Source organism: Dryobates pubescens, chromosome 11 (assembly GCF_014839835.1).
Source record: "Dryobates pubescens isolate bDryPub1 chromosome 11, bDryPub1.pri, whole genome shotgun sequence".
NCBI classification, from domain to species: domain Eukaryota; kingdom Metazoa; phylum Chordata; class Aves; order Piciformes; family Picidae; genus Dryobates; species Dryobates pubescens.
In genome coordinates, this window is record NC_071622.1 from 24,999,104 (window position 1) to 25,026,732 (window position 27,629).

Sequence of the window (27,629 nt, forward strand, 5' to 3'; positions counted from 1 at the left end):
GCCATATGTACGATAAGAGCATAATTGTGCTTAAGTCATTAAGACATCAGATCTTGTTAGAACAAGCAAGGCTGTATCATCATTCTCCCTCCTCCTTAATTAGTGCAAGCCAATAATACCAAGCCACATGTAGCCTGTTACATAAGTTCTCAGATTCCCTGTGTTCCGGGAAAAGCAGACAAATTATCCCCCAGTGCCTAGAAGCATATGAGTATTATATTTTAAAGTTCCTTCAAAGTACATAGTACTTGAGCAGGATTGACTGTTTTCCCAAAGCTCTGATCTGGAAAAAGTAAGAGAATACACAATTCATGATGCCAATCAGCAAGAAAGACAACAAATAGTACTGGCGAGTACCTGGGAACACCAAAACACCATAGAAGACACTGGAGTAATCTGACCACTGCCATTATTGTTTAATTGCTGTATTAAAACTGATGAGAGTTCGGTAAATAAGTTAGCTGAGTAGGACTTTCAGGATTTTGTTCTCCCTAGCAGTTCTTTGATAGCATCTAAAAATACACCTTCATCAACTCCATCATTACCAGATTATTTTTACTTCCCAACTGCATAGTTAAGTTCTCTCTGTACTTCTTCCTGTCATGAAGGAAAACTACGAGTGTGAATATTCTCATTCTTTGTAGGTACCAATCTTCATTTTGTTATAAAGAACTCATACACAGAAGCTGTGAGTCCTCCCTGACAAAATGATATACTGAAATTTATGAACTTAGTCTTCCTATGGGTAGTCACACCTAATTTTTTTTTCCACCCTCACATACACAAACATGTCTTTACAGGGAACTTCTAAGTGTCATTAGACAGGTTTGGTTTTGCTTTTGGGAGTGGAGGAGTTAAGAAGATAGGTAAGAGAAAGAAAACCAAGAAAATTAGAACCTGTTCAAAATTGTGAACTGAATTTTCTTTCCTCCAACCTTTTGTCTATTCCTTTGTTTTGTGTATTAAGTTGTAATCCTACACAGTCCTGTGTTTCATCCTAACTTTTTTTTTTTTTGCACAGAGCATCAAAGGTGTTAATGTAATACAAAGCTTCAAAGTGAATTGAGCACCCCAGAAAAGATGGCTGTCTTCACAAAACAATACCACAGAGATGTATCACTCAGAATTTTTTCTATGTACTAGACCAGGAAGCTTTTACAAATGTTCATTCCATCACAGCACTCCCTTAAGAGGAGAAATCAAATGCAAGGCATTTTCCACAAAGCACAGGTCACTAATACATGATATACTCAAATTCAAAATAATCTTAGTATGAGAGAAGAAAGAAGAGTCTGTATTAACCTCTCACATCAGGGTGTGAAACATCTACATAAATCACTGATCAGCAAACACAGTCTGAAGTTGGAGAGTATATAAGCACCTGAACATGAACATACAATATCCTGCTGCTACAGAAGAGGCAATTAACACCGTGCTAATTGCAGTTTGCAATAAAATGCACTGGTACCCATCATGCCCTACAAGCCTTCACAAGGTCCCAGAGTTAGAACCCTGGGTCCGGTTTTCAACACAAACTGTCAGGAAAAACTGGCACCAAACAGAGAACACTTGGAGTGAAGATAAGGTTTGGGAAACAAAGTGCGACAAAGTGTGAGATACTACCTGTTCACACATAAAAGACTGATTAAAAAACCCCACAACAAAACAAAAGAAACCCCTGTCCTTCAATAGTCATAGTGGACACAGTAAAGAATAAGGGACTGACACTGTAGAAAATATTTAAGAAAATACATTAATTAAAAGGATGGTAGGGGGGTTCTGAGTGATGATATGCCCTTAAACCCCAGAGATTAATTTATAAATTGTAGGTCAGCAGGCCAGTGTCAGTAAAAAGGGGGCAAGGTGGTGTAACCTCTGTAACTAAACCTCTCAACAAATGCTGTTGATAAACAACTAGAAGATGCAATCTACATTATTTTGACACTACTTACTTGGTGCCTAGTACAGTAGGTTTATTGCATAAATGCTACTGTGCAATTCACAATGTATTTGTCTTAAATATGAAATTGAGGTATCAGTGGTATTAAAGAAACCTAACTGTCCCTATGTAATGAGATTTCATATTACATACTATACACACATAAAATCACTATGATCAATTTTTTTTTTCCTTTTAAACTCTTGACTTTTAGCCTGCCACTTCTTTATCAAAGCACTTTCAGTATGAACTAAGTATATACAATATGTAGTGTTTAACTATATGCCTGCTTTACGCTCTAAATTGTGTTCCAAACATCCAACTTCAAGCTCTTGCCATTTCAGTTTAAGACATGTCATCATTCTTGACAACTGACCAACCTGGATCTCTAGCTACAGCTAGAGACTATATAAATTAATAAAGATGGCCTTTCCCCATTATTTATGTTCCAGGACCTCTTTCTTTGCCTTCCTGAGCCACCAATCCAAGACCAGTGGATAAATAGCAAAGAAACACAGTATATCCTTCCTCATAGCATTATGATGCAGGGAGGAAAGTTGATTATGTTCCATATTTATAGCAAACAGCCAATTTGTAAAAGAGCACTATTTACAGTCAATTTTAAACTTAAACAGTTCAACAAGATACCAGGTGGTTTAACACAAGTCAACCTCTATTGGCTTTTCCCCTTTGGTAATTTGGAGGTCTATTCCTGAAAGGTAGCAAAAATTCCTCTTCGTTCATATAAACTTTAGGGTTCATAGAAAACCTACCAGTTCATATAAGTGACTGAGGTACACTGCTATTTAGTGCACCTCCATAAGCATCAAACAAACACACAAAAAAAAGACACAGAGATCTTACAACTTCTGTTCATTTGACTTTGGCGGAGGGGGAAAACAACCAAAAACCCCCAAAACTCCCCATAATGCTGTTAAATCCCACAGAGTTCCAAGAGTAAAGATTTTAGTGTTATGATACATCTACTGTGATGACAGAGCATGCTCTCTGCTGATAAGTGCAGGCAGATTGCCAGGTTTGTGTGTGCAGATTAGCAATGTTCTTCTGTACTTTTGGCAAATGCATATTAGCAATGCTGGAGCAACTGCTGCATTATGGGGAGGATAAACTGCATTCTTTCATCAGTCATTGTGGTTTCACCCCCTTGTTGCTGTATGAACTACAGAGCTGGTAGTGAAGCTCATGTTTACACGACAACCCCACACCTCCTGCTAAAAGTAGCTCACTAGTTTCCATAATAGGAAGAAATCTGCGCTCTTAACCAAGTAACTGCCTGCTACAACCATCCAAGATTGAGCTTTCCCCTCTGCAGCAAAAGGGTATTAAGAACATATTTTTTTCTTAGTATAATTCAAATTAACTAACTGACAAAGAAGTACCTTCTAAGTACTGGGAAATAATTCATAGATTCTTCTTTTCTCTAAATCAAGCAGTTACTCTACTCCAAAATATACTTATCCTAGGAGAAGTAGAATCATTCCTAGACATTTACTTAAATAACCTTTCCCCACATTTAAAGAGACACAAAGAAAGCACACAGCAGCAAAGCAACAGCCAAAAACTGAACCACACCACTTAACAGTACTGTTGAAACAGGAAGAAAATGTTCTTAAAACTGTTTAACAAAAATCTTTAAAGGTTAATCAAAATACTTCCTGACCTGTTCAGAAAGGGTTTTCCATGTGGTATCTGACATTCTTCACAGATGTTAAATCATACCATGTTTCTTGCATCATTTATACCTCCTTTAACTGTTTTTCCTTGTTGGACCTTATCAGTGGTGTTTTTAGGTCTTTTTCTCAATTGGGTTTTTGTTGTTGTTGCTTGGGGTTTTTGGTTAGTTTTAAATTATCCCCCTTTTTCTCCTCTCCAGGATAACAGCAGCACGAGGAACACTAACTATGAATGCTATCAGATGCATTTGGGTACAAAACTTTAGTTTGCTCAAGGCAGAAGAATACCTACTATTTTTTTCCAGCACTCGCAGCACCCCATATTTCCTAATTAGCAAGGAAGTGAGCAAGACAGACAACAAACAATACTGATGCACTGCTTTATTTTCTCATGAAAGGCTTAAGTCTTGACTTTGGGAGGTATTGCCTTCTCTTAAGCACACATTCACTTTATTTCCTGTCATGATTCCAGTAGAAGCAGTTTGGTTATTTTTATTGTGCTATGTACCTTGATTAGATGTGTTGCAATATTTGCTCCTCATTTTAGTAAACAATCACATCTAATTGACACAATTTTACATTTAAATAAACATGAGATCATGTGGAGCTATACGTGAACATCACATACTATATTCATCTTGCAAAGGCAAATGCAAGGTCAACTCTCTGTAGACCTGGGATTATATGGCAGCTCTAAAGACATGCTTCCATTGCAATACAAGCAGCACAGTCTATTCAACAGCTCTGCACAACTGAAATGAATCCTACAGGAGGTATTAAGAAGAACCAACACATTTTGTTATTTTCCCTGCAAGGATTCTTAGCGATACAAGATTGAAATGCCAACTACAGTACTGGAACCCTGAAAAGTATCAAAATCCTGCAGATTTTTGTACTGAAATTAAGAATGAAGGAAACAAACAAACAAACAAAAAACCTTAAAAATGTTACCAAAAAAATTCAAGTTAAAGCTAGAACATAAGCCTGCAAACATAAAAGTGGATGGGATCAGTATTTTCAGCATGAGGGTTGCTGGAAAGGACCAGCAAAGATTCCTACCTTGTGTTCTTTACAGATTAACTTCAGTGTCAGTAGCTCTGCTACTTTCCACATTAGTTGCTGCACAAGTTCAGCAGACAGCATTCCATGAAAACTCCAAGGATGTTGCAGAGAACACTCTAGTTATCTATGTCTTCACAAATTTCTCATATAGGTATCTACAATATCTTTTGGAGATCATTCCTACTTTTATTTGCAGACAGCCCTTGACAAACATATTTCAAAACTGATGATTTTAAATGTCTGGGTTTTTCTCATGAGATCTTTCAAATGAAAAATTGCAGTAAGGGACCATTATTTATTTCAGCTGTATATAGGCTAAGATATTTATGAATAAAAGTGAGTATGGAACAATTTAATCATGTAATTCTGTCAGCTGCAGTTTCTCTCAACTGGCTCAGAGAGCACAGAAGTGTCACAGTCTGACTGCAGCCAAGCTAAGCACTTACAGTGAAAAAGAATGGCATTAGTAGCAGATAATCAGTCATGGAGTTCAATTTCAGAAAGGAGGTGGTCTAGGTAAGACAACTCCAGTCCTAGACAACTCCAGAAAACAACAGAAATAATACAAACCTTAGTATGACTCATACAACCTGCTAAATTCTAAACAAACACATTGTAGAACACATCCCAAATCACTGCTGCTGTTTACATCTCACACACACAATTCTACATACAAGACAAACATAATTAAAAACAAGCAGAAGGCAAAACAAAATTCCCAGGCTGAGTTAACAATCTGCATGCAAAGCCAATGGGACACTGAATTCTAAGTTAAATGGTAAGATTTAGAGGAGCTAGCATGACCAAGCACAAACTGGTAGATTTTGCTTGAGGGAGCTTGGTATCCATTCACCTTACTGTGTCAAACAGATGCTTGCACAATGCTGCCCTAAGTGTGACAGTACATCCAACACAAGACCAGCACAAACACTTGACCACTGTTTTCAAGCAAATAAGAACCTTGCAAGGAATGTCTGCAAAGAGTGAGTCTAGAAATTGAGCAAAATTATGGAATACCCAAAGATTACATTACCCCAACCCAAACTCACAGCTGACTGCTTCTACATGGCACATTAGATGCAATAGACTAAACTCAGGTTCTCTTTCAGCATTAAATTTCTTTACTATTTCCATCTTCTGTGAAACATACTACTACGCAGGATGCTTGAGTATCACAAGTTGGTTAATATTATAATTTGGTGGTTTAGCTATCATATTATGGTATCCATAGGCTCAAGTCCAGTAACTGCAAATTCTTTATAGGTGTCTTCATCTAACAAATAATTCAGAGGAGCACAGCTGTGGAAACTTGTTACATCATGCCTAAAACCAGAAAAAAAAATTCTTTAGGGCAGAAGTCACATCTTATTTCTTTGTTCTACAAAGTGTCTAGTACACTTTTTTGCTGCTTTACAGAGTTAAAGGAATTCTACAGCATTACAACACAGCGGCTGCAGCATGTAGCTGCAAGCTAACTGGGTAAGCTACTGGAGTCCTTCATCAAGGAGAAAGACTCTGTTGATGAGGGACTGTCATTTCAAATTACTGAAGTCAGGGAGACCAAAAATCTGGACTGCAGGATGAGTTAACCACTTGTCTGCTGTCTTATCCAGAAAGAGATCCAGGCTCTAGCTGTGGGTACAAAACCAGCACTATCCATCCCCTTCCTATTCACATTCATTTCACTGAATATGACAGTAAGCACCACACAACAGAAAAGCAAAACTGGTGCAAAGTTCCCAGGAATCACCTGCACTCCCTTCTCAGGGGATTCACTTCAACCCGCTCTACTTTGCTGCTGTGAAATGAATATCCCACAGCAAGTGGGCTACTGCAGCTGTGATCTTAGAGCCCATCTTCCAGTCCAGCTGCTGAAAGAAACCCGAGTTTGTGCTCCCTGAAGCACACTTCACAACACAAACCAGAAGTGCAGTAACTGGGAGAAATAGGAAGATCTGCCTTGAATGTATACTCCTGATAACTAGTAAAAAAGCTAGTATGGGCACACCCAATTACACCTTGGTTTTAGCCCAGATTCATAAAGCATTGCAAAGAGAATTATTGCCAGACTTTCTCATAGAAGACATCTTCAAGGAATTAGGTAATTTGCAACTAGGTGGATAAACAATTTGGATTCAGTTATAGCTATCCAAGAAGTGGGTAAGATCAATGTTTGACAAGGTTGTTTTACTAAGCAGTCACACAAGTAGTAAATCAACACAGATATTATCACTACAAACATACAGTACAAGGATTGTCAAGTCTGTTAAACTGCAGCAACACACAAGTAAAACAAAAATAGTCCATACTCAAACCTCTTCACATAGTTGCATTTTATAGCTCACCCTTTTCAGCTACAGAAGCACAAATAAAACTGAGCAGATAAGAAGAAATATCCTTTAACAAACACTAGCATCTTGCTTTCGTTCAGAGAAAAGACAGGCTAGCAAAGGGAAAGACTGCCATTCTGTTTTCTATTCATGTCCTCAAAATTACACTGAGCAGAAGTTTAACACAATCTGGTCTACCAGAGGAATGTATGAGTTTATTGCATATGCAAACTTTTTTTCCTACATAATTAAAAAAGAAAAAATCATTCCATGCTCTAAAACAGGACACACATCTTACTTTGTAAGGCTTGTAGAAACTGAGACATATGGAACACTGGGGAAAGGTTCTGGAAGACATCAAGGGGATAGTTTTAAGATTCTGTCAATACTGCCAGAGACAGATTTGCAGTCCTCTGCCAACTTTACTAATTGTCTTAGAAGGAAAAAGGTTTAAGATTTCCCAATTAAAATGTAGCAATGCTGCTAGGATCCTGCATAGAGACACAAGCATGGCATGACAAATTAAAATTCTTGGCTTCAAAGCATTAGTATTAAGACTACAGTTTCATAGCTATTTCTTTGGTAACAGTGGGTTTAGACACTTAGACCTTCTGCCTAAGCCAGCTGTGTTTCCACTCTAGTATTCCCTCTTCACTGTCACAGCCCAGCCACTTCTGAACTAACTCAGTAGTGCTGGTACATTGATCTGTATGCCGATAATGGAGTGGGGACAAGCAACCCGGACAGAATAGCAATTTGGGGATGTCAGCTATTATGACACTGGTGCGTAAGTAATTATGTGCTGGACTACACCTAAATAACACAGAAAAGACAGACACCCACTCAAGCACCGGGGAAATACCAAGTTGATACTGCAAAGCATTTTAAGCAACATGAAATACCAAGTTAAAGATCAGCAACCCAAACTAAAAAATACTGACATCTTCTCAACTGACAACAACTCTAGAAGGGGATCAAATGGGAAAACCATAGGCTCATAAGTGATCTTATCTTCCTTTGGAGACAAGAATGGAATTCCTGTAATTCTGTAAGAATATGAAAAGTCACAAAGTTTTTTTCCTAACCCCTTAAATGCTTTGGCTTCTATGAATATCAAACACTTAATTACCTAAAATCACCTGTGACTATTGAGAGTGTCCTGCAAATTTTATATCAATTCAGTACATCTTATTTGCTATCCATAGCAGCTTTTACTAAAATGCCACTTACTCTTTGCTGAGCTCTCCTTTTTGAAAAAGATACTAAGATCAAAAGAGATGGGCAAAGTTTCAGGTTACCTACATTCACTGATCACAGCTTAATCATGAGGAAAAAAATAATCTTGCCTAGTTGTATTACTAATGTTGAAAAATTGGTACCTTCCGATCTTAAATATTCTACAAGCTAGAGAGGATTATCAAATTAAAAATAAAACCAAAAGTGGATGTAAGAAATTTAGTCTTTATACAACAGTAACTGACTACGGCCACTTCCAAACATCACTTGTGCAGACTTAGAGGCTTAATACTTCTTGGCAATGCTGTATGGAGTAAGTCATTAATTACCGATCAGTAGCTTTGATGTTGTACTTGTAAAGCCTCTGCAACTTATCACTTGATGCCAACCGACCAAAGAAGAGAAACTCTCTAGTCATTCTGCCAAATATTTGTTAAGTCTTCTTGCACATTAGTAAACACAAATTGCAGTAAGCTGATGACAAACATACAGCTGTATTAATTTTCATACACCTCCGTTGTAGTAGCAGCTACAGGTCACTGATCATAAAGCATCAAAGGACTTAGAACAGTCAGCTTCAGAGGGCAGATGCAAAACAAAAAATACCCTGGGAAAACTAGACTACCCAGTCTAGATATTCTGCTCATGAATGAGAAAATTTACAGAAGTCTTTTCTCAGGCATTTTATTCCCCCTATCTAATGTATTCTAATCTGAAAAAAAAAACAAATTGTGTCACAAACACTTATAGCAGTAACAGTAGTTCCATTGACAACTCTATAAAGTTTGATCATGGTTTCAAATGAGCAAGCCTAACTTCTGTATTAGAACAGAAGTTGTCAGCTCGACCTTTGTAATCTCATACTCAATGTTTACTTACTTTCTACACCAAATATTAAACAATAAAAAGGTGAAAATAATTCTAAACACCTCACTTTAAACATAGCTGCATCTTACTCTATCATCCTGTCATTTTACAACATAACCATACACAGCTATTCTGTTTACAGATTTTTTTTAACTCAGCTCCAAACAAGGAAGAACATTCATGACTTGGGAGCTTAGTAATAGAATCATTCATCTGTTGAACTAATGTTTTAATTGGCAGTTGTATAAAGGAAAGACATATTATTAAGTCTCCATGAAAGAATATACCCTTGTTCTGTGTTTTACATTGACTTAGTATGTAACTGGTGACTATAAAATGGTATTAGGTTGAATGCCAACAGGAACAGTCAGTGCTGTAAAACTGAAATCCAAGTGATCATATTGTCACTGCTGCATTTAAATACATAACACCTGAAGTCAGTAGAATGATTGGTGTTTTCGAGCATTAGTGCAGAGGAAATTCACCTCACAGCTATGAGGAGACGGAAAAAACAAACTAAAATAATCACAAGCCTCCCAGTAATGAATCACATTTAACTCTTGAGAAAAATGCTTCAATATGATGATGCATATTTAAAGACAGATTATTGGTTATTGGGAGTACACAAAAACATAGGAGAAACATGATGTACAAGCTGTAAACACTCACCATCTGAATTGGTTTTTTGTGAAGATCTCGTTCAGTCACCAACTTTTCTTGGTCAGTGACATAAAGGCCTTTTTGTGCCAGGGCTTGTATAACAGCATCATGACCCAGAAGTGGTTTTGCAGCATCACTCTTGAGAATAAGGCTCCCAGCACGACAGTAGAGTTCTGCAGACAGCAGCAAGTTAACAACAGGTGGTTTAATGTGCTCCTGGTCATACTGATCTGTGTAAAATGGTTCTCTTAGCTCTTCTGGAACATTTTCTACAAAGACAAGGGGGAAAAAAAAAAGCATTAGACATGTATGAAAAAAGATGGATGTATCATTAGTTGTTTGTTTTTTTTAGTATGCACAATCATATTAAAGGAAGCATAGTCATGGCCAGATTCTTCACCAGTCATGATGGAAGACACTGGAGAAAACTCATACAAAGGTAATGTTGGAACTATAAATAGAAACTTAATTCAGAAAGAATACCACAGTGCAAAGGCCACACCAGAAAGCCAAGCTGCAGTTTACAGCATTATTACTTCAAAAATTCCTTGGCTTCTCTACACACATGCCCCAAGAATTTTCAGACACAAAGGCAGAATGACACCTACTTAAACAAAACCCTGTCTCTATCACAACACAAAATAGAAATGGAATGTCGTATTTTAGCTCAAAATCTGAGACATAAAAGGGAAGCTTCTGCTCAATAACCTCCTAGGTCTCATATATGCAAGAGAAATTTAATTACCATACTATCTATTTTAAAGGTCATGCATCACAGATTGGTTACAAGCCAGCAGTTAAGCACAAATGTATGGATGTTTGACTGGATTGAAAAAAAAACAGAAGGAAATGCATGAATATTACATTCTTATTTGCCTATCTGTATTAAGGACTTAGCTTAAAATTGCATCTTTTTTCAGTGAGCTGGCTTAGCACCTACACAAATCGACACAAGTTTTTGTCAGATTTATGCTGAGATTAACTCCTCAAATTAGCATTCCAAGACAAAGTATCTGTCATTCCAAATACTTTGCACAACATAATACAGGCAGGCTATATTTATAATTGTCTACCATAAAAGTAATAATTATCAATTAATTAAATACGGTACTAGATGAAATGAAATCACCAGTGGAATGGAAAATAACTTGACATGATTTCACACTTCTAGACATACGCACTGCAATATGCTCCATTTTCCCTATATAAGGATTTCGCTCTCAGTAGTTGTAAAATTAGCTAAGCCAACAGCATTTATGGGATAAAGAACATGCGATTCTTTTCCTGAGCCCAGATGGAAAAGCTTTTTAATTACTACATGGAAAACAAGTGTATAGAAAAAGTGAATGTAACTCCAGGTTCCTATTGCCTTTGCCTTCATATGGATAAATGGCTAAACAAAGTTTGAAGCAGAAGGTGGAGTAAACAGCCCAATAAGGGTGGAGCTGCAGAGAGAAAAAACAGAACATGTCATCACAAGATAATGACAGATTATCTTCTTCCTCATACATATACTCTTGCAGTTTTATGTACTTCCATTATGGACTTTGCAGAAAAGGCTAACAGCCTTCTAGCTGTGAAAGGGAAAAAGTATGCATTACAGAGTGCAAGAAGGAAAAGAAACATTAACACATACTTTCTTAAATATCATAAGGATGGGAAAAAGGGTAAGATGTACCTTCTTATTTGCCATTCAGGATATCAAGATAGGTACAGTTTATAATATGCTTAAACCTGATGATCTCAGAGGTCTATTATTCCGCCTCAGTTTGGCTAAAAGCCTTGCAGATCAAAATATACTGCCAGTAAAACTACTCTGCCCTTTAAAATACAAACCTAATGCCTAACATTACTGTTGCACAAGTAAAATAACAGAACTGCTAACAACAAAAATCTACAAATGTCAAGCAGTGATATTGTAGCCTCATCTTGCCACCTCCCAGTCACACTTACTAATTCTCTAAGACCTAAAGTCACTCAATACCACAACACCACCACCCCCCAAAACACTAATTAAGGAACTCTAAGCTACTAGGTACCTGCTTCCCTAGGCATTATTTCCATCCATCTCAATACTACCTGTCCTTTTCTCTTCTCCCTGCTATTTATGTATTAAGCTCATTATTTCTGAAGTCCCCCATGATCTATCTCCACCTCATCATGACTTTACCCTCTATAATTCCCAATGCCAACTTTTAAAGCATCTTAGTACTATTTCTTCAATCTAGAGAGCATTAGGGGAAAAAGTAAGTATCGCACAATTCACAGTCAGCAGATTTTGCCTTCTGTGAAGAAAACACATACTCTTTTTGAATTGCATGGGAAGTTAGATGGGGCAAGGGGCAACAGGGTGCAAGAGCACCCTGTACTTTCTCAGATGGCCTAAAAAGCCTCATTCCCCTATGAAAAAGAATCTTCTTGAAGAAGGATCTAGCTGCATACAGTCACATAGTCTCTGGTTTAGAGTCACTAAAGATAATGAAAGATTTCAAAATCTGAATGTGAGCAAGACAAGAAATCCAAAGATGAGAAATAACAAACCCATCAACTCTTAATGAATAATTTCTGATCTTCTGCATCACTAAAACAGATCTTCAAGTGACAAGATGTAATAAGTGCACTTAAAATGAGAGAACGATATCCACTGCTGAAGTTTAATATGGAAAAAGAAACAAGGTGATAACCAAAAGGCAAACAGAACTATTTATAATGGCTAATTTTTGCTTCTGAAAAATACAGCAAAAGGCAAAAATTACATGTAAGCCATTTATTATATTTCATATAAATATGGAATAGATACTTAGTGGCATTCATAAACATTCAAACAGAAATTTACCAGATAAAAAGTTGTGACTACAGACATACTCTGAATTTATACAAACGAAGCATATGAAAGCATACAAATAAGGAATCCTGCAGCAACAAGATCAGAAACTTCAACAAATTCCATCAGTTCCCTTCACACAAACAAATACAGGTATTTCTCCCCTGTTTATAACATGTACACAACTGTTTGGTATCAGAATAGATGGAACTGATGGTGACAGAAAATTGAAACTGTGCTGGTTTTGTTATAGATTAAATAAAATTAAACTGACAACCCAAAAGACAAAAAAAACCCACCAAAACAAGACAAAACCACAGCAGCTAGACAGAGGGAACTCTTCTTGTTACTGATCTCAAAATAACAGCCCTCCCAGGATCAGCACGCATTGCCTCTGTGGAAGGGCATTTCAAGGCTACATCCAGTTCTCAGCAGATTACCAGAACTACTAACAGGGTCAAAAGCCTTTCATAACAATTCTGGCAGGATTGGAGACTGCTGAATGGCTCTGCTAGGCATAGAAGGATCTTAACACTAATCCCCAATAGGCGCTTTAAAACATTTTTCTGTTTTCCAGTGAACAAGAGTCCTTCACAACTAAATTCTGAATGAGCAGTTTTTAAATAAATACCTTGTCAGACACGCTGCCATAAAGTACCATTTGACCTTGAAATTTATGGCAGAATATAGCAATTACGTTAGACACATATGTTGTGGACACTGAATTCAGGGAGTTGAGCACATGAAACACAGGTGAGACAAAAGGAACGAGGGGGTGGGAGAATCTAACTGCGCTCTTCCACTGCACAACGGGCCGGTTTCAGAAACACTGAGCTAGACTGACAAAAGGCAGTGGCCATGAGCTGTCACAAGGGAAAGTTCAATGGGAAGCAAGGAAAAAAAAACATTCTCTACAGCAAGAGCAGGAGAGCACATGCACAGCTTGCTTGAGAACCCAGCTGTGAAACCACCATCTGCAGGGACTTTCATAACTGGAACAGACAAGGCCCCAAGAAACCTCTTCCAAGTTTAAAGTCAGCTCTTCCTGAACTAAGTGGTTCACCTACATGATCTCCAGAGACAGCTTTCCTCCTCTTTTTTCCTAAAATTGTCAACAGGACCACAGGTTTCAACTTTGAAATCTTGTATTGAGTTAAACCCAACCAAACATCAACAAGAAAAACACCCTAGTTTCACATTTCTGACATTTTGAATTTTGCAAATATTAAATTGTAAAGAGAATAAATGAAACCACTTTAGAAGTTCAACACAAGAACAAAAAGGAAATACCACCATAGCCCAAAACAAGAACAAATTTAAGAATCAGGCTAACTTTAAAACACTATTCAACATATCTTCAGGTACTCCTTCCATATATTATGAAGGACTCAAAAGTCCTGCAGATGCTTTCTTCAGAGAAGAGCAAACAAAAAAGTACTTATTCCAAGCTTTAAAGCAAAAAAAGGGATTATTTCTCCCCACATTGAGATAAAATTGTAACTTCCCATTTAAAACAGATCACTTCTAAGGGAAGGAATCATCTAAAAGTAATTCACGGCTACTGCCCCTGAATTTACCTTCAGATGCTATTCTACAGACAAACTCTCTGCTCAGGTTAAGTATGAATTGTATCTTGGAGATAGTAGCAGTTCCTCCTTTTGGAAAAAAAATACTTGTTTTAATGTGAAAAATCTACACCTTTAAAAGCAAACTTAGTTTGGTGGGTTTTTTTGGCAACGTTTCCTGACTTCCACATAGATGAATACAACCCTTTGAGTTACACATCTACTGAGATGTTCCAAGTTTACATGAGTGTATGGTTCCAGATTTCTGAATTTTTGCATGAAGAAAACCCAAAAGCCTAGTCTCTGTCAAGACAGTTGTGGTGTTTTGTTTCATTTTCCTGAGGAATATGTAATTTCTGGGAGTCAAAAGGCCACATTAAGTCTCAGCTTCAAGAACTTCTGTGTACAGGTTATTGACATCAATCAACAAAGGCAGTAAGAAAATGTGTACAAAACTCTGATATTTAATACAGAATTACTTCATTAATACACTGCCTAATAAATTTTAACTACTTTGGAATGGAAGCCAGTAGATGAACTTATGCCAAATCTTAATGGACTCAATTACTTTATTCTGCAGGACAGCAAAGGTATGTTTTCACCATAAGGTTACAGCATTAATTCAATTATAGTTACTTCATTCAGACTCCCACTTCCTGGCAAGGATTCTGGTACCACATTCACCATTTAGGCACGTAAGAGTAGATCTTGTGTGAAAGTCAAGACTCCAAGAACAGGTCAGAGAAATGCGATTCTTATTTCACTTCTGATGATTTGGAATTTTTTTTTTTTTTAGCTGCCCCAGTAGAAATGGAATACATTTTAAACTTGCTGCTTTATTTTGAAGACACCTTCAAGGACTCTGATGAGCAATCTTATTTTAATCGATCAAACTGATACTACTGAAAAAAAAGAAAAATCACCAAGAAGAGCTTGAATCAGGAAATCGACAATGGAGACAGTTAGCATTAAAAAATATTTTTTACTTATAAATAAATCAGTCTGACACTGCTCTTGGCTAGCAGGCAATAGGTGCTCTTCTGCCAAGGGGAAAGGATCTAAAAGTTTAATCTCTACTAATTTATAGTAGACTAAATTTCAATATCACTGTTCCTAATTTGTCCACCTAACTATACTGAGCTTTAGATTCTTGGAATTACCATCACAGAAGTAACAAAAACAAGCAGATCTCACCTTCCTGCTTCTAGATGACAAAAACATATCCCTATCCACTGCTTTGACAGCAGTTCTGCACTTGTAAGCAATTCCTTATTTAAAACAAATCCAAAACCACACCAAAAATGCCAAAAAATAAACCCCCAAAAGATTCAAGAAAAAAGCGCACAAGCTTTACCTTCATAGCCCGTTCAGACTTTTGAACATTGAGAATCACATACGAAATAGAACAGAATAAACCAGGTTGGAAAAGACCTTCAAGATCATCGCATCCAACCTATCAACCAATCCAACCCACCTAAACAACTAACCCATGGCACCAAGCACCCCATCAAGTCTCTTCCTGAAAACCTCCAATGACAGCGACTCTACCACCTCCCCAGGCAGCCCATTCCAATGGGCAATTGCTCTCTCTGTATAGGACTTTTTCCTAACATACTAGACCACACTAATCGTCTGTCCTGAGTCTTCGGTAGCACAACAGGAAGCACTACTCACAAAGCATACAGAATTTGTCTGGTGGAGACATTTCCTATTAAAATGAGGAAGTTTAACACCTACTTTACTAACACCTGCATATTGATCCAGGTTCTGATAAATAAAAGAATATCTTAGAATTAATACTGGCAATGGAAGAGCCCATTTTTATTAGTATAAGATGCCTTCAGAATGAGTTTTAAGAAAGGCAAGATACAAAAAAATATAAAGATAATGGTTTATAGTTATCATCCCATCTCACTCAGCTAACACCCTTACGGCTATTATCCACCAGATATAGTTTAAATAGCTTACAGAATGGCACCAAAAAAACCAAACCCACCACTTTCAGAGGTTTAGAGATGAACACTTAATTATTGACTTAATAAAGTCTTACAATAATTCAAAGAAAACTTTTTGCCAGCCATACCTAGATAGACATGAGCTGACATATCCTTTGGTGTCTGACTTACAGGTTCTCTGAGCTTAATACTGCTTCTCATGGGGGGGAAAAAATGCACCACATGCTAAACAGCTAGGACTACACAACTCTTACATAAGGCAACATTACACTTATCTCCATAGCAAGGTTTATTACTACTACCTCATCCAGTAATAATGTATTGTTCAAGGGGGCATGGAAAAAACCAAAAACCAACCAAACAACGTTCCTATGCCAAACACTTTCCACCCCCCCGAAATTTTTCATCCCCAGCCCCACTTTCCAGAATGAGCAGCATTCGGAACCTTGGGTTTACCAAAAGTTGTTATTTTCAGGAGTGTAATTGTATCCACTTGTGCTCATTAAAATCTACCAGCTAGCTGCAGAAATAAAATGATATAACATCTCCTATCAGAAAGGCACTAAGTTCCTGATTCACAGCATATAAATACTCTTGGAGATGAAATAAGAGCAACCTTTACATAGGAAGTCACTAAAGTAACCCAACAGATTATGCTAAATCATGGAGGGAGATACAAGAAGTTAAGAAATATCCATAGCAGTAACTGCAGGGCTGGTCAAAAAATATGAAAGAACATCCATTTACAGGTAAAAGAAATCTATTTCATCTCATCACTAAACAGATGTGAGTGCTTGGCTAGTGTCACTTTCTGACAATTACCTTCTACAGACAGGCACTTCAGTTGTAAGGACCAATAGCCTCAGAAGTGACATGAAGTCATTGAAAGAGCAGATTATGAAGTACCCCAGATCTATCGTGTAGTGAGAATCCTGACAACTGTTAACTTACTAACTGACCTTCCTATACTTCTGTACATGCACAGTCTACAATCTCAGTTGACTCTGCCAATATCCAGAAGGTCATACAAATTTATTTACTCTTAAAAAGTGACCTACAGTGAAACTATGTTTTAAATGTGTTCTACAGAAAGGAGTGGCATCATCAACTTCTAGGCAGACCATCTCAGTAGATGGTTAGTCCAATTAACTGATTTTAGTAGGATTGAACAAAGTATTGATTTGCCAGCAAATATTTTAGAGAAGTGATTGAAAAGAACCTATATTAAAATAATTCCTCACAAGAACCTCTACTATTGTCTTCTATACTTTCAAACTCTTGTGCAAATATTTGCTCATAAAAGAAACTAGGTCCACTAGGCAAACAAAAAAAAATGTTCTATCATGCAACACGCAACATAACAGATAAGAGTATTTAGTTGAAATTGCTTGTCAGATGCACACTGTTAATTTCCTTCCTTTATAGCTCTACTGGCAACATCTACAAACAGTACCAAGTAGCTGCACATGAATTCTGAAAATACTAATTATCAGAAGAAAGCTGTTCTTTAAGTTTCTTGGGCAGATGATGCAATTTGTTACCTATTGCTTCAGATACCTATAAGGATAAATGTAATGTTAAAAGGTGGATGGACTACTTTATTTTGATTGCAGAAAACACTTGCAACAATGTTTAGGACAAGCACAGCTTTCATTGAGTTTTCAGTTCATTCCTGAAAAAAAAACAAACCAAAATAACAAGCAAAACAGAAAACAACCCTTACACTAAACCAGTGAAATTTATCACTGTAGTAGGATTAGTACCTTGTACGGACAGAACAGATTCAATCTGATTTTAAAATCATTCCCGTAACCTCCTGAAAAACATACATGTCAGAGATATGCCTTAACTAATCTGAAAAAGATTTCCAAGAGTACTCAGAGGTCCCCTATCAGATGGGAAGAACTTGTACCTCAAGAAGCAAGAATTAGTATCTTCATTCGTGCTAGCTGAGGTTCTAGAGAAGCAATTCCAAGCTATAAAAGGATAGAAAAGCAATTAGGAGGACAAAATTGTAATTCAAGATGATTTTAATAAGTGGAATAAGTGGTTTGAAAATAGGATGCTGTTATGTAAGTATAGCTGCAAAGCAGGAACCTACAACTGTACAATTACAAGATGGGAACAACTGAGTAGGCAGCAGTTCTGCAGAGAAAGACACAGAGCTACAGTGAATCACAGAGTGAATGAGTCAACAATTCTAGGCTGATGCAAAAATGACAAACATCAAGAAAGTAGAATATTATAGGCTGGAAAGATGAATTGATTTTTCAAATCTACCCTGTACTGGTTAAGAGTTTAGCTGGAACATTAGATCTAGATTTAAGTACAAAATTCATGCAAAACAGACCACAGAATGAAAATAAGGGGAAGAAACCCACAAACAATACACCACCCCCAAACCAAAACAGAGTAAAAAAAAAAATATTTTACTTAGAACAATGCACTTGAAAAGATAGACTCTGCTGTCTAAACACCATAACAGAGAGATGACACACTTCATTATATGGGAAGTGTTATAAAGTAGTAAGGTGCTCATCATTTTCACATGCACCAGGAATAGGTTTACAGTCTAGCAAATGACATCAAGATTATGATGCTGTTCTAACATCTAGAGATAAATAAGGATTCAAACTGACTAGCAGACATATCGTGGAATCTCTATAATTACACATTTTCAAAAGATAAACATCTAAACAAACATCTGCCAGGAATGATATATATTTAGCTCAACCTGTTCTTAGAATGGATAACAAATTTTCCAGCCACATTTTCTGTGACTATAGAAGAGTACAAATTAAAACCTTCCATTTTCAAAACAATGAAATCCTCCTCTGTAGTTTCAGAAATGAGGACATGGAGTAACACAGCCTTTTTTTTACAGAGTAACAAGGCCTTTTAAAAATTACTCCTACAAAGTAGGTCCCACCATACTTTTACGTCAAAGCATATAATATCACTACACTTCAACCACTTCTCTGGAAAGCAGTTTTTCTACACCTGAAATAGTTAGCTCCCAGCATGCTGAATGCTGAAATTTAGTGTTTGCAGATGCAGTTTCTAAGACGAAAATATCCCTGCTTTCATACTTCAGGCTTGTTAATTTCTCCCCTTTCGAGTTAGTATAAATCTCATCACTTAACATCATTTGGTTATTACAAAACATCTAACCTGACCTGTCCTAACACTGATACATTTTCTTGCAGCAAAGTATCAAGCCACAAAATGCTGTGCTCCCTTAACACTTCAATAGGAGTGCTGTCTTCAAACAGTATTTCTTTAAAAATTCTTCATTCAAGATACCTTTAACATGACTATCACTGCACTCTTACAGGACACCTTACTAATAGGACCACTTTGCCTTGTCTGCATTGTGGGCCACTCTACTCTTGCCACGTCACTGAAGCCAACAGTAATGTAAAACTGGTCTCTCCATTTTAGGATGCAGATATCAATCATCAAATACTAAAGAATCACTACTAAATATTAATGAACAGCACATATTTCAAGGTCTTTTTTCAAGAGATAATTGTCTTCGTACCACCTAGCCAAGCTGTATCCACAATTTTAATTGTATTAGAACAAGCTTTTAAGAATGTGAATTATGTCCACTGAAAGGTGTGCCCATTCAATTTATATATATATATATATATATATTTGGATTTCTTCAATGGATACGTGAGTGCAACAACTTATCCTTTTCACTGATCACAATGAGTGGCATTAGTTTATTTCAGAGAGGGTGGGGGGAAAAAAAAAAAATAAATCTTTCACTTCCCCTGTCTGCTTCTAGTATTTTGGGGATAAAAAGAAAATGTATCACACATAAATACACTGATTATCCTTTGTATTTCCTCTGTACAAACATATATAGCAATAGGTAGAAGGCATGACTGAGGTTGTAATCTACAGCAAAGAACTAAAATAATCGAACAAACCCTAACTTCCTTCCTCCTTGGAAAAGGTGAAGGACAGGGTTTTTTCTGGTTTGCTCCAAGTATAAAGGAAGTGTTTGTGTTGCAGGCATTCAAGTCCTGTGTACTGCTTTTCCCTACTTCAGTCACAAACTCTTCTTTGAGGCTACTAAGCAACACTAACCTAGTGGAAGAACTGAGAGATCTGAAGCACAAATGTGCATGTTTACCTCTCTTCCTCCTATCACATTATGGCAGTATTTAGAAGGCAGATGGAGCTATTAACTCCCATAATCATGTTTCATTTGTGCATCTCAGAACAACCACAGTAAAGGAATCTGTTTTGGATGTTTTCTATAGGAGGTATCAGCAAAGTACTCTGCAAGTTGCTTTACACATCCAATAGAAAAATCAACCAATAAACCCCAAGACATTTCAATCACAGGCTAAGAATTTCCATTTCGGTAGAAAAAAGTTTTCAGGTTAGAATGCTGGATTATATAATTGCATAAGAACTATATACCCAGGAACCTTTGCATAGAGCCCACAAGAACCAAACTAGCTTGAAGTACTGAATCAAGCACTTGCAAAAATGTTCACTATTGCTATTTTACCTCACATGTCTGTATAGCTAATAAAGCCATATATAAAAACATCATATACTTTGGTCAGATTTGAAAAGTAAATTAAGCAGAATTTATTGACAAACCTTTACATGGAAACAGTATTTTGATTTTTTTTTTCCTAAAGTGATTAAGATGCACTTGCATTTCAGTAGCTAGTGGCCTCACTGAAATTTCACTAGGTTGAGCCACTTTAAAAGTAGGTTTTCGGAAGGACCTCATCAAAAAATTCCCAAAGGCATTATAAAGGAATATATAACAATGTTCTGGCCCCAAATTCATAAGGTGTAAAGTTCCAGAATGAGGAACCTTTTCCTGTTATTCTACAAAGAAGAGGGTTAAAAATATTGACTCTTAATATCTAACTCGCCTTTCAAAGAAACACCTTACTTTAAAGCCACAGAAAATTACATGATCAATATACCACAGCTACCTTAAAAAAACCTAAGCATAATAACAAGACCACCATCCTAGCATGCTAAATTTTCAAAGCACTTCCCTCGGAAGACCTCTGTAAGCCTGGTATTCCTCGAGGCCCAACAATATTTCAGGCATAGAATAATAGGTCTGGTGTTCCTCAAGGCCCAGGTTTTCAAAGACAAGAGCAGTGATGCCTTTCGGAGGCATTACAATCAACTGCATTTACGCTTACAGACAAGGAGAGCCTTCTGCATTGTGCAGGCCAAAACATTAAACACTTTTTTTCCTGAACCGTTCTTACTGCTTAACCACTCAAATGGCTACAGGCTACTGTCACACATGTCAGAACTAACACTGCACATCCATTTCCATTGCTAGCCCCCAGTTCAGCTCTTAAAACATTAGGAACATTTTCTAGATAACAAACGTGAATGGTCAGTGTTTATTCACATCCTAGAAGAGTGCCTCGGATGACAAATAAACCACCATTCGATTCCGCACATAAAATCGTATTAGCTTCAAAACACAAAAATAACTCGCTAGTGGAAACTGTAGGACTAGTCTGAAAAAATCACAGGTAAAGCCAAAAGACCCCACAAAGTGTAAGAGAACCCAAAGATGAGGGAACCCATTTCCTATGCACCTCCTACCCACCTCTTTCCCAGCTCCTCAGGGAAGGGCTCGCACGTCCTCAGGAGCGAAGCAACCAAGCAGGAACCAGCATCAAAGAAAGGGAAGAAGACGACGCCACCTACCTGTCCCAAAGGCTTTGGCCACCAGCCAGGCGAGATTACAGGCGATTTTCGCTCGGGAGAAATCATAATGGTCAAAGGGTTTGATGGCAGGAACAATGAAAGTCTTCCTCATCTCCTTGGTGTCTGCGGCATCCCCCATCTTCTCACAGGACCCTTGGCAATTCAGAACTTACATGGTTCTTCCTCCTCCTTCTCCTCCCGCGACTAGAAGAGATGTCTGTAAATACGGCGACAGCAGCTGAGGGCAGCGCTGAACCCAGCTGTCCGTAAAGGGCTAACGCCGCCTCCCGCCTTCCTCTGCACAGGAATGTGGCAGAGCCCGAGTGTCCTCTTCTTCCTCCTCTTCCTCGCTCTTTGTCTCAATTCACTCACGATTCCACCTCCCACCCTCCGGAAAACGGCCCCCAGCGACCCCGATACACCCTTCCCTGAGGATACCCTCCAGCCGGGGCTGGGCACCCCAGGCCACCGCGGCCGCCAGCCCCTCGACCGAGGCCGGGGCGGGAGCCGCCGGCAAGGCCCTCGCAGCCGCAGCGGGCCGGGACGCGGCCCTTCCCGGCGCCGAAATGTCAAAATGCCGGGGACCAGCCCCAAAACGCTGCACAGCCCGCCACGCCGCCACGCCTCAGCGGCAGCCGGCAAGGACCCGGGAGCAGTGCCAGCTACCCCGCGCTGCCTCGCACCCAGACGGTGTTTCAGCCGCCCCCCAGCAAGGCGACGTCCTTCCAACTCCCTTCGGCAGCTGCCGCTGCGGTTTTCCACCCGCGGCTGCCGCACTGGATGGGCAAAGCACGGCTGCGCATGCGGGGGCTGCTACCGCCTCCCCAATCGGGCGGGGCGAGGAGCGCGGGAGGCAGGGGCGGACCAGGCCGGGTCTTCCTCCGCCGCCGGACGGTCACGTGGTTGCCCCCGCCCTACAGGGGGATTCTTGGCGCCGCGCCGGGCTGGGCTGTCGCCTCAAGCTGGGTCGGTTTGGGTGGGGCTCCTCTGCAGTTGGGCGAGCTCGGGTAGGGTTAGCTCGGCTTTAAATCAGCAGCAGCGGGAGAGCGGTGGGAGTTTCCTGCCGGTAAGGGGATGCCTGGCAGTGGCTGGCTCTAGAGAAAAGGGTGGTGTTCCTTGGCCGCGGGGCCCACCCGCTGCCAGTGCCGCCGCCGCTTTCCACTGTGGGGCTGGGCGGGTCTTCCAGCGCGCTGTCTTGGCCTTTTCCAGCGTCTGCTGCAAAGGTCGGGGCCAGCCCCCAGCGCTGAGGCTGCTACGTGCTTAGAGTGTTAAGGGAGACTGAGGAGCCGGCGGCTGCCTCGTTGCGGGGGAGCCGGTGGGCCGGGGCCGCTCTAACTGGAGCGGGGATCGCTGCGGAGGAGGCGGGTGTCTCCTATCTTTCTCGTGTGTATTCGTTTCCTCTATTTAAAATTGCGTCTATATATAACTTCTCGGATACTTGGGCGGAAAATTGACAGACCCTTAAAATGTTTTGGGGCCTCTTCACGTAATAAAGAGGCGGGAGACCATGGAGACCATCAGCTGCCTCATTCACGAGTACCTGGGCTGTTTTTGGAAACACATGAAATCACTTTAGTAGGGGCCTGTGTGGAAAGAACTCTTAGTCACAGTAGGGACTAGTAACTGGATGATTAATGACTGGCATTCAAACAGAATTGTATGACTTGGCTTTGAAGTGCCGGCCTGAGGGTGTGGCCGTGCTGGTGACCGGCCGCTGCTGACGGCAAGGCCCTGCCTCTCCTCTGCATGTGCACTGTATAGTTGGGTGACCAGCAGCGCCAGGGGGTAGTAAATTTGTTCTTTTTGGCAGCCAATAGTTATTAGGTTGGTGTCATGTAGAAGCGTGCTCTTCTTCCCTGCCAGCTTAGCAGCTGTGTGGTTGAGGTAGTTCAGGAAGCTGATCTGGCTTACAACTAAGTTTCTTTTTGCAGTTGGTTCTTCATCTGGCTGAGCTGATCACTGAAAGACCACTCTTGACTTCCAGTAATTATTGACTAACCTGGTTGGGGTTTTGGTGGGTGTTGGTTGGTGTGTTTTGTTCTTTTTTCTCCTCTTTCTGGTAATTTAGTGGGTGTCTTCCCAAACTGTTGTAGTGGAGAATGGTAGTCTGAGGTGTGTTGATTTTATTTATGTTTTGTTTGTTTGGCCCCACTGAATCTGGAAAAGACTATTTAGACATAGTCTTAGCAAGACACTGTAAGCTTTCAAATAACTCTTTGATCAGGCTGTTATTTCTTAGTGTTTAAAGTGGACTGCAGATTGTTCTGGACATATTTTCCATTGTTGCATGGTTTGTGTGCACGATGATACAAATACTATGATTATGAGGCCTCAGTATACTTTATGGTTTTACTGACATGAATCTATATTTGCTAGTAATGAGTAAGAGAAAAGGTTTTGGAGGTCAACATTTGAAGAAATTATTGCCGACTATCTCTCTACATTCTCTCTGGGATGGGATTCCCAAACTGTTATGCATACTGCTCATAAGTGGTATGTGCTTAGCTACAAAACTAGGAGATGCTGTTGTCAGCATTCAGCAGAAGGGAAGGGAGAAGGAAAATTTAGAAATCCTTGCTTTAGCATGATTCTGGCTGAAATTGCTGTGTGCTCTACAGCAGGAATATGAATAACACCAAATATAAACACATACATAACATATAGGTGTGACTTGGGAAAACGGTCCCTAGTGAAGAAAAGTATATGCTTAGTTTTCAGTAAAGTAAAGCCTTTATTTGCATGTTTTCCCAACATATTTTTTTATATATACTTTGGAAATACTATTTTAGACACTCAACATTATTTTAACTATTTTTTACATTGCCACAAGAAAAGTAGTTTAATTATTCCTATATATATTTAACAGCAAGCACAAGTAACTTATAATCTTTAAAACCTCATACAATGAAAGAAAACAAAAAAGTTCAAGATGCCAACTCATTTGTTTCTTGTATGACCAAGAAAACACCAAAAAATGAAATCAATCAATAGGAAAACATGCTTAGGAAAAGTATAAGGCCGTATGATGACTGTAGGATCCACTTTGAGAGTCTAAAAGATTGCAAACTAGTCCCTATAAAATAAAATTTCAGAAACAACCTTCTCACAGAAGTGTGGCATAATCCAAATAAGGAGTCACCAGTTATAGTTAATGTATTATTGTATTTATCATCTCTTCCTATGACCTTGCAAAACATCACATATATGTATGTACTGTACTATAAGACTAGTGACACTTATCTGAGACAAACAAAAATTTGTCTAATCTTCCAAAATTTTTGCCACTCTGAGTCCTTTCTCACTTAAAAAAAAAAAAAGGAAAAAAAGTGCATATTGTGTTAGAGACTGCATCTCAAAGATGGCAACAGATACTGTTATGGATAAGTAGATATATAAACATTGCTACCAGTCTGATTTGAAATGCAGAATTCTTTGTGGGTGCAGCCTTTGTGCTGATGAAACCTGTTCAGAGTTGCAGAACAAAATCTTAAAAAGCTCTGTTGTGGTAGCTGTAATTGAAGTGTACTTTTAATTCATGTAGTCCTCTTAGAAGTGAATGCATGAATGTAAAATCTGGTACGTGTAAGTGAAAAAGAAGACATCACAAAAAAGTTGCTGGAGTTCTTGCGCCAGTTCTACTTTTGCAGACATGCCAAAACATGATCTTGCTTAATGTTTTGTCAAAGATACCAACATGCCAATGGAAGATGATTAAAATGTACTCTAATTGTTTATAATAGATAAACAGAAAAACTGAGTGAAAAGCCATCCCCTTCTGCTCTGGTCTTGTTCATCCATCTTAAAATATTTTAAATAGTGATAATCTCTTCTGAGCACCATCTGCCTGCTGCCAAGTATTTTATACTTCAAAGTTCATTCCAAGTGGAAAAATGAAGTATTAAGGATTAAACCAAGCAGCTCAAAGAGGTTTTTTGGGCATTTTGTTTGTTTGTTTGTTTTTAACTTATTTCTATCTTTCTTCCTTTCCGCTGTCTCCCAAATTAGAAACATTTGATTAGTTTTATGCTGTAATTACATCATAGGTCTGATTTTTTCATTGTCATGTCTCTAGCCATTTACACAGTGGGTGTACTAAGCCTGTAGTCAGTGTCAGGCAACAGGAACACATACGACCATGAAGCAATGAATAATAATGTGGATGGCAGTAGTCTTAACCTTGGGAAGCAGTGGAATGAACCTTAACTACCAATTCTATACTTCTGTCTTTTCAGTTGCTTTAAGATTCACTTGTCTTCCAAAAGACTATGTATAGAATAGATGCCCTTAGACTAAATCTAGTGCTAACCTGGATTATAGGGAGTGTTCAGACTGGAATAAGATTTCATATGTAATTTCTTCCTTCATAATACTTGATGATAAAGGTAAAGTAAAATATTTTAAATTAGTAATACCATTGCTGGTTTTGCTGTGGCACTTGTCTATAGCCAGACTCGGTGCTAGTTTATCAGGCTATGTACAAAGGGTAGTAAAACATTCCCGTTTCAACTTAGTGGTTGTATGAGGGCAAATCCACAAACACAGAGGTTCACAGCAACTATTCTACCATGTAATGCATAAATCTTGGTGTGGGGAAAAAGGCTAGGAATAACACAGCGGGGATATTGTCTTTAATTGCTGCTATCAAAGTTGCTTACTTAAGATCTTGCCTTTGCTGTTTGGTTCATTTGACTTTTTCTCTGGTTACTTTGGTGTCCTTTGAGATTTTCTTTTTAATTTAATTTTATAACCTTATTTTCACACCGGCTCTTCTGTGATCTGCCTATCTTTTGTCTTAGCTAAGAGGCAGTTGTGATAGAATGATAGTGGCTGATGGGAGGGTTGCTCCCTGTGGCTTGTAACCTCTGGCCAAGAGGCAGCATGCACAACTTGATGTGGTGCTGTCAGACTGTCAACATGCAGACCGAAAACCGGTCATGTCCCATGTGGTCCTTAAGAAACATGCTTGTTCGCGTCAGCAGGTTTTGTGTTGTGTAGGTGTGGCTGAACAGGTAATCATTAATGAGTCTATAAGGTTATTTCAGCCTAAGGATGACTTGTGAAATGGATATTCCAGCCTCACAAATTTATAATATCTTATTAAACATGCTTCTTTATAAGTAATGGTAAAACCTGTAAAACTGTAAGAGTTAAGGGATCAGAATTATTTAGTTATTTTCAAGGGAATGATTGTTTGAATTATTTAACTTCCTTGGCATTATTACTGAAATGCATGTATGCAAGTTAGGAGTTTTCTTTGAGCATAATTTTAGAGGGGAGTACCTTTCTCCCATTTCAGGATGATACAAAAGAACAGTTACATAGTTATTTTCTTTCAAATTCTTCTATTAATTTGTAATCAGAAAGTGTTGACATTTAGAAAGGAAGAAAGCAGTTTACCACCTTTACAGATTCAGTAGAGTCATGAATGAAATGGAAAATAAAGCTTTGTATGACATTTTACTTATGTTGTTTGTAATTTTGAAGTTGTTTGTTTGTTTTTTAATATGGTTAAAATTTAAAAAAGGAAAAATTTGAATAGATACCTCAGCTCATTTACTACTGAAATCTGCACAACCAAAAAAATACACAATGAAAATAAAATTAAATACCCAACAGTCACTTCTCTTAAGAATTGGATGCTCCTGGTTTCATTTCCTGAGCATGGCTTTGACCTAATTTAGCTCTGTAACTGGGCAGGGGGCAAATGCAGGAAATCTACATCTTGCTCCTCTAATTCCTCTGGGTTACCAACCAACAGATCAGTCCTTTTCCTGTGGACTGTGAG

The 27,629-nt window shown here is 38.5% G+C and overlaps 1 protein-coding gene across 6 annotated transcripts in view; it reads right to left on the reverse strand.

The window, feature by feature from the left end:
- Positions 1 to 22,468, reverse strand: part of CAMSAP2 (calmodulin regulated spectrin associated protein family member 2) — a 75,591-nt gene extending 53,123 nt beyond the window's left edge. For all 6 annotated transcript variants that reach the window (XR_008462450.1, XR_008462449.1, XM_009900886.2 and 3 more), the window contains exons 1-2: positions 21,845 to 22,468; positions 9,798 to 10,057 (exon numbers count right to left, since the gene is read on the reverse strand). Coding sequence is in view for 4 of the 6 variants with exons in the window: in XM_009900886.2 (XP_009899188.2) it covers positions 9,798 to 10,057; positions 21,845 to 21,983 (399 nt within the window). In the remaining 2 variants the exon portion in view is untranslated. The remainder of the gene's footprint in view (positions 1 to 9,797; positions 10,058 to 21,844) is intronic.
- Between the last annotated feature and the right edge of the window lie 5,161 nt (positions 22,469 to 27,629).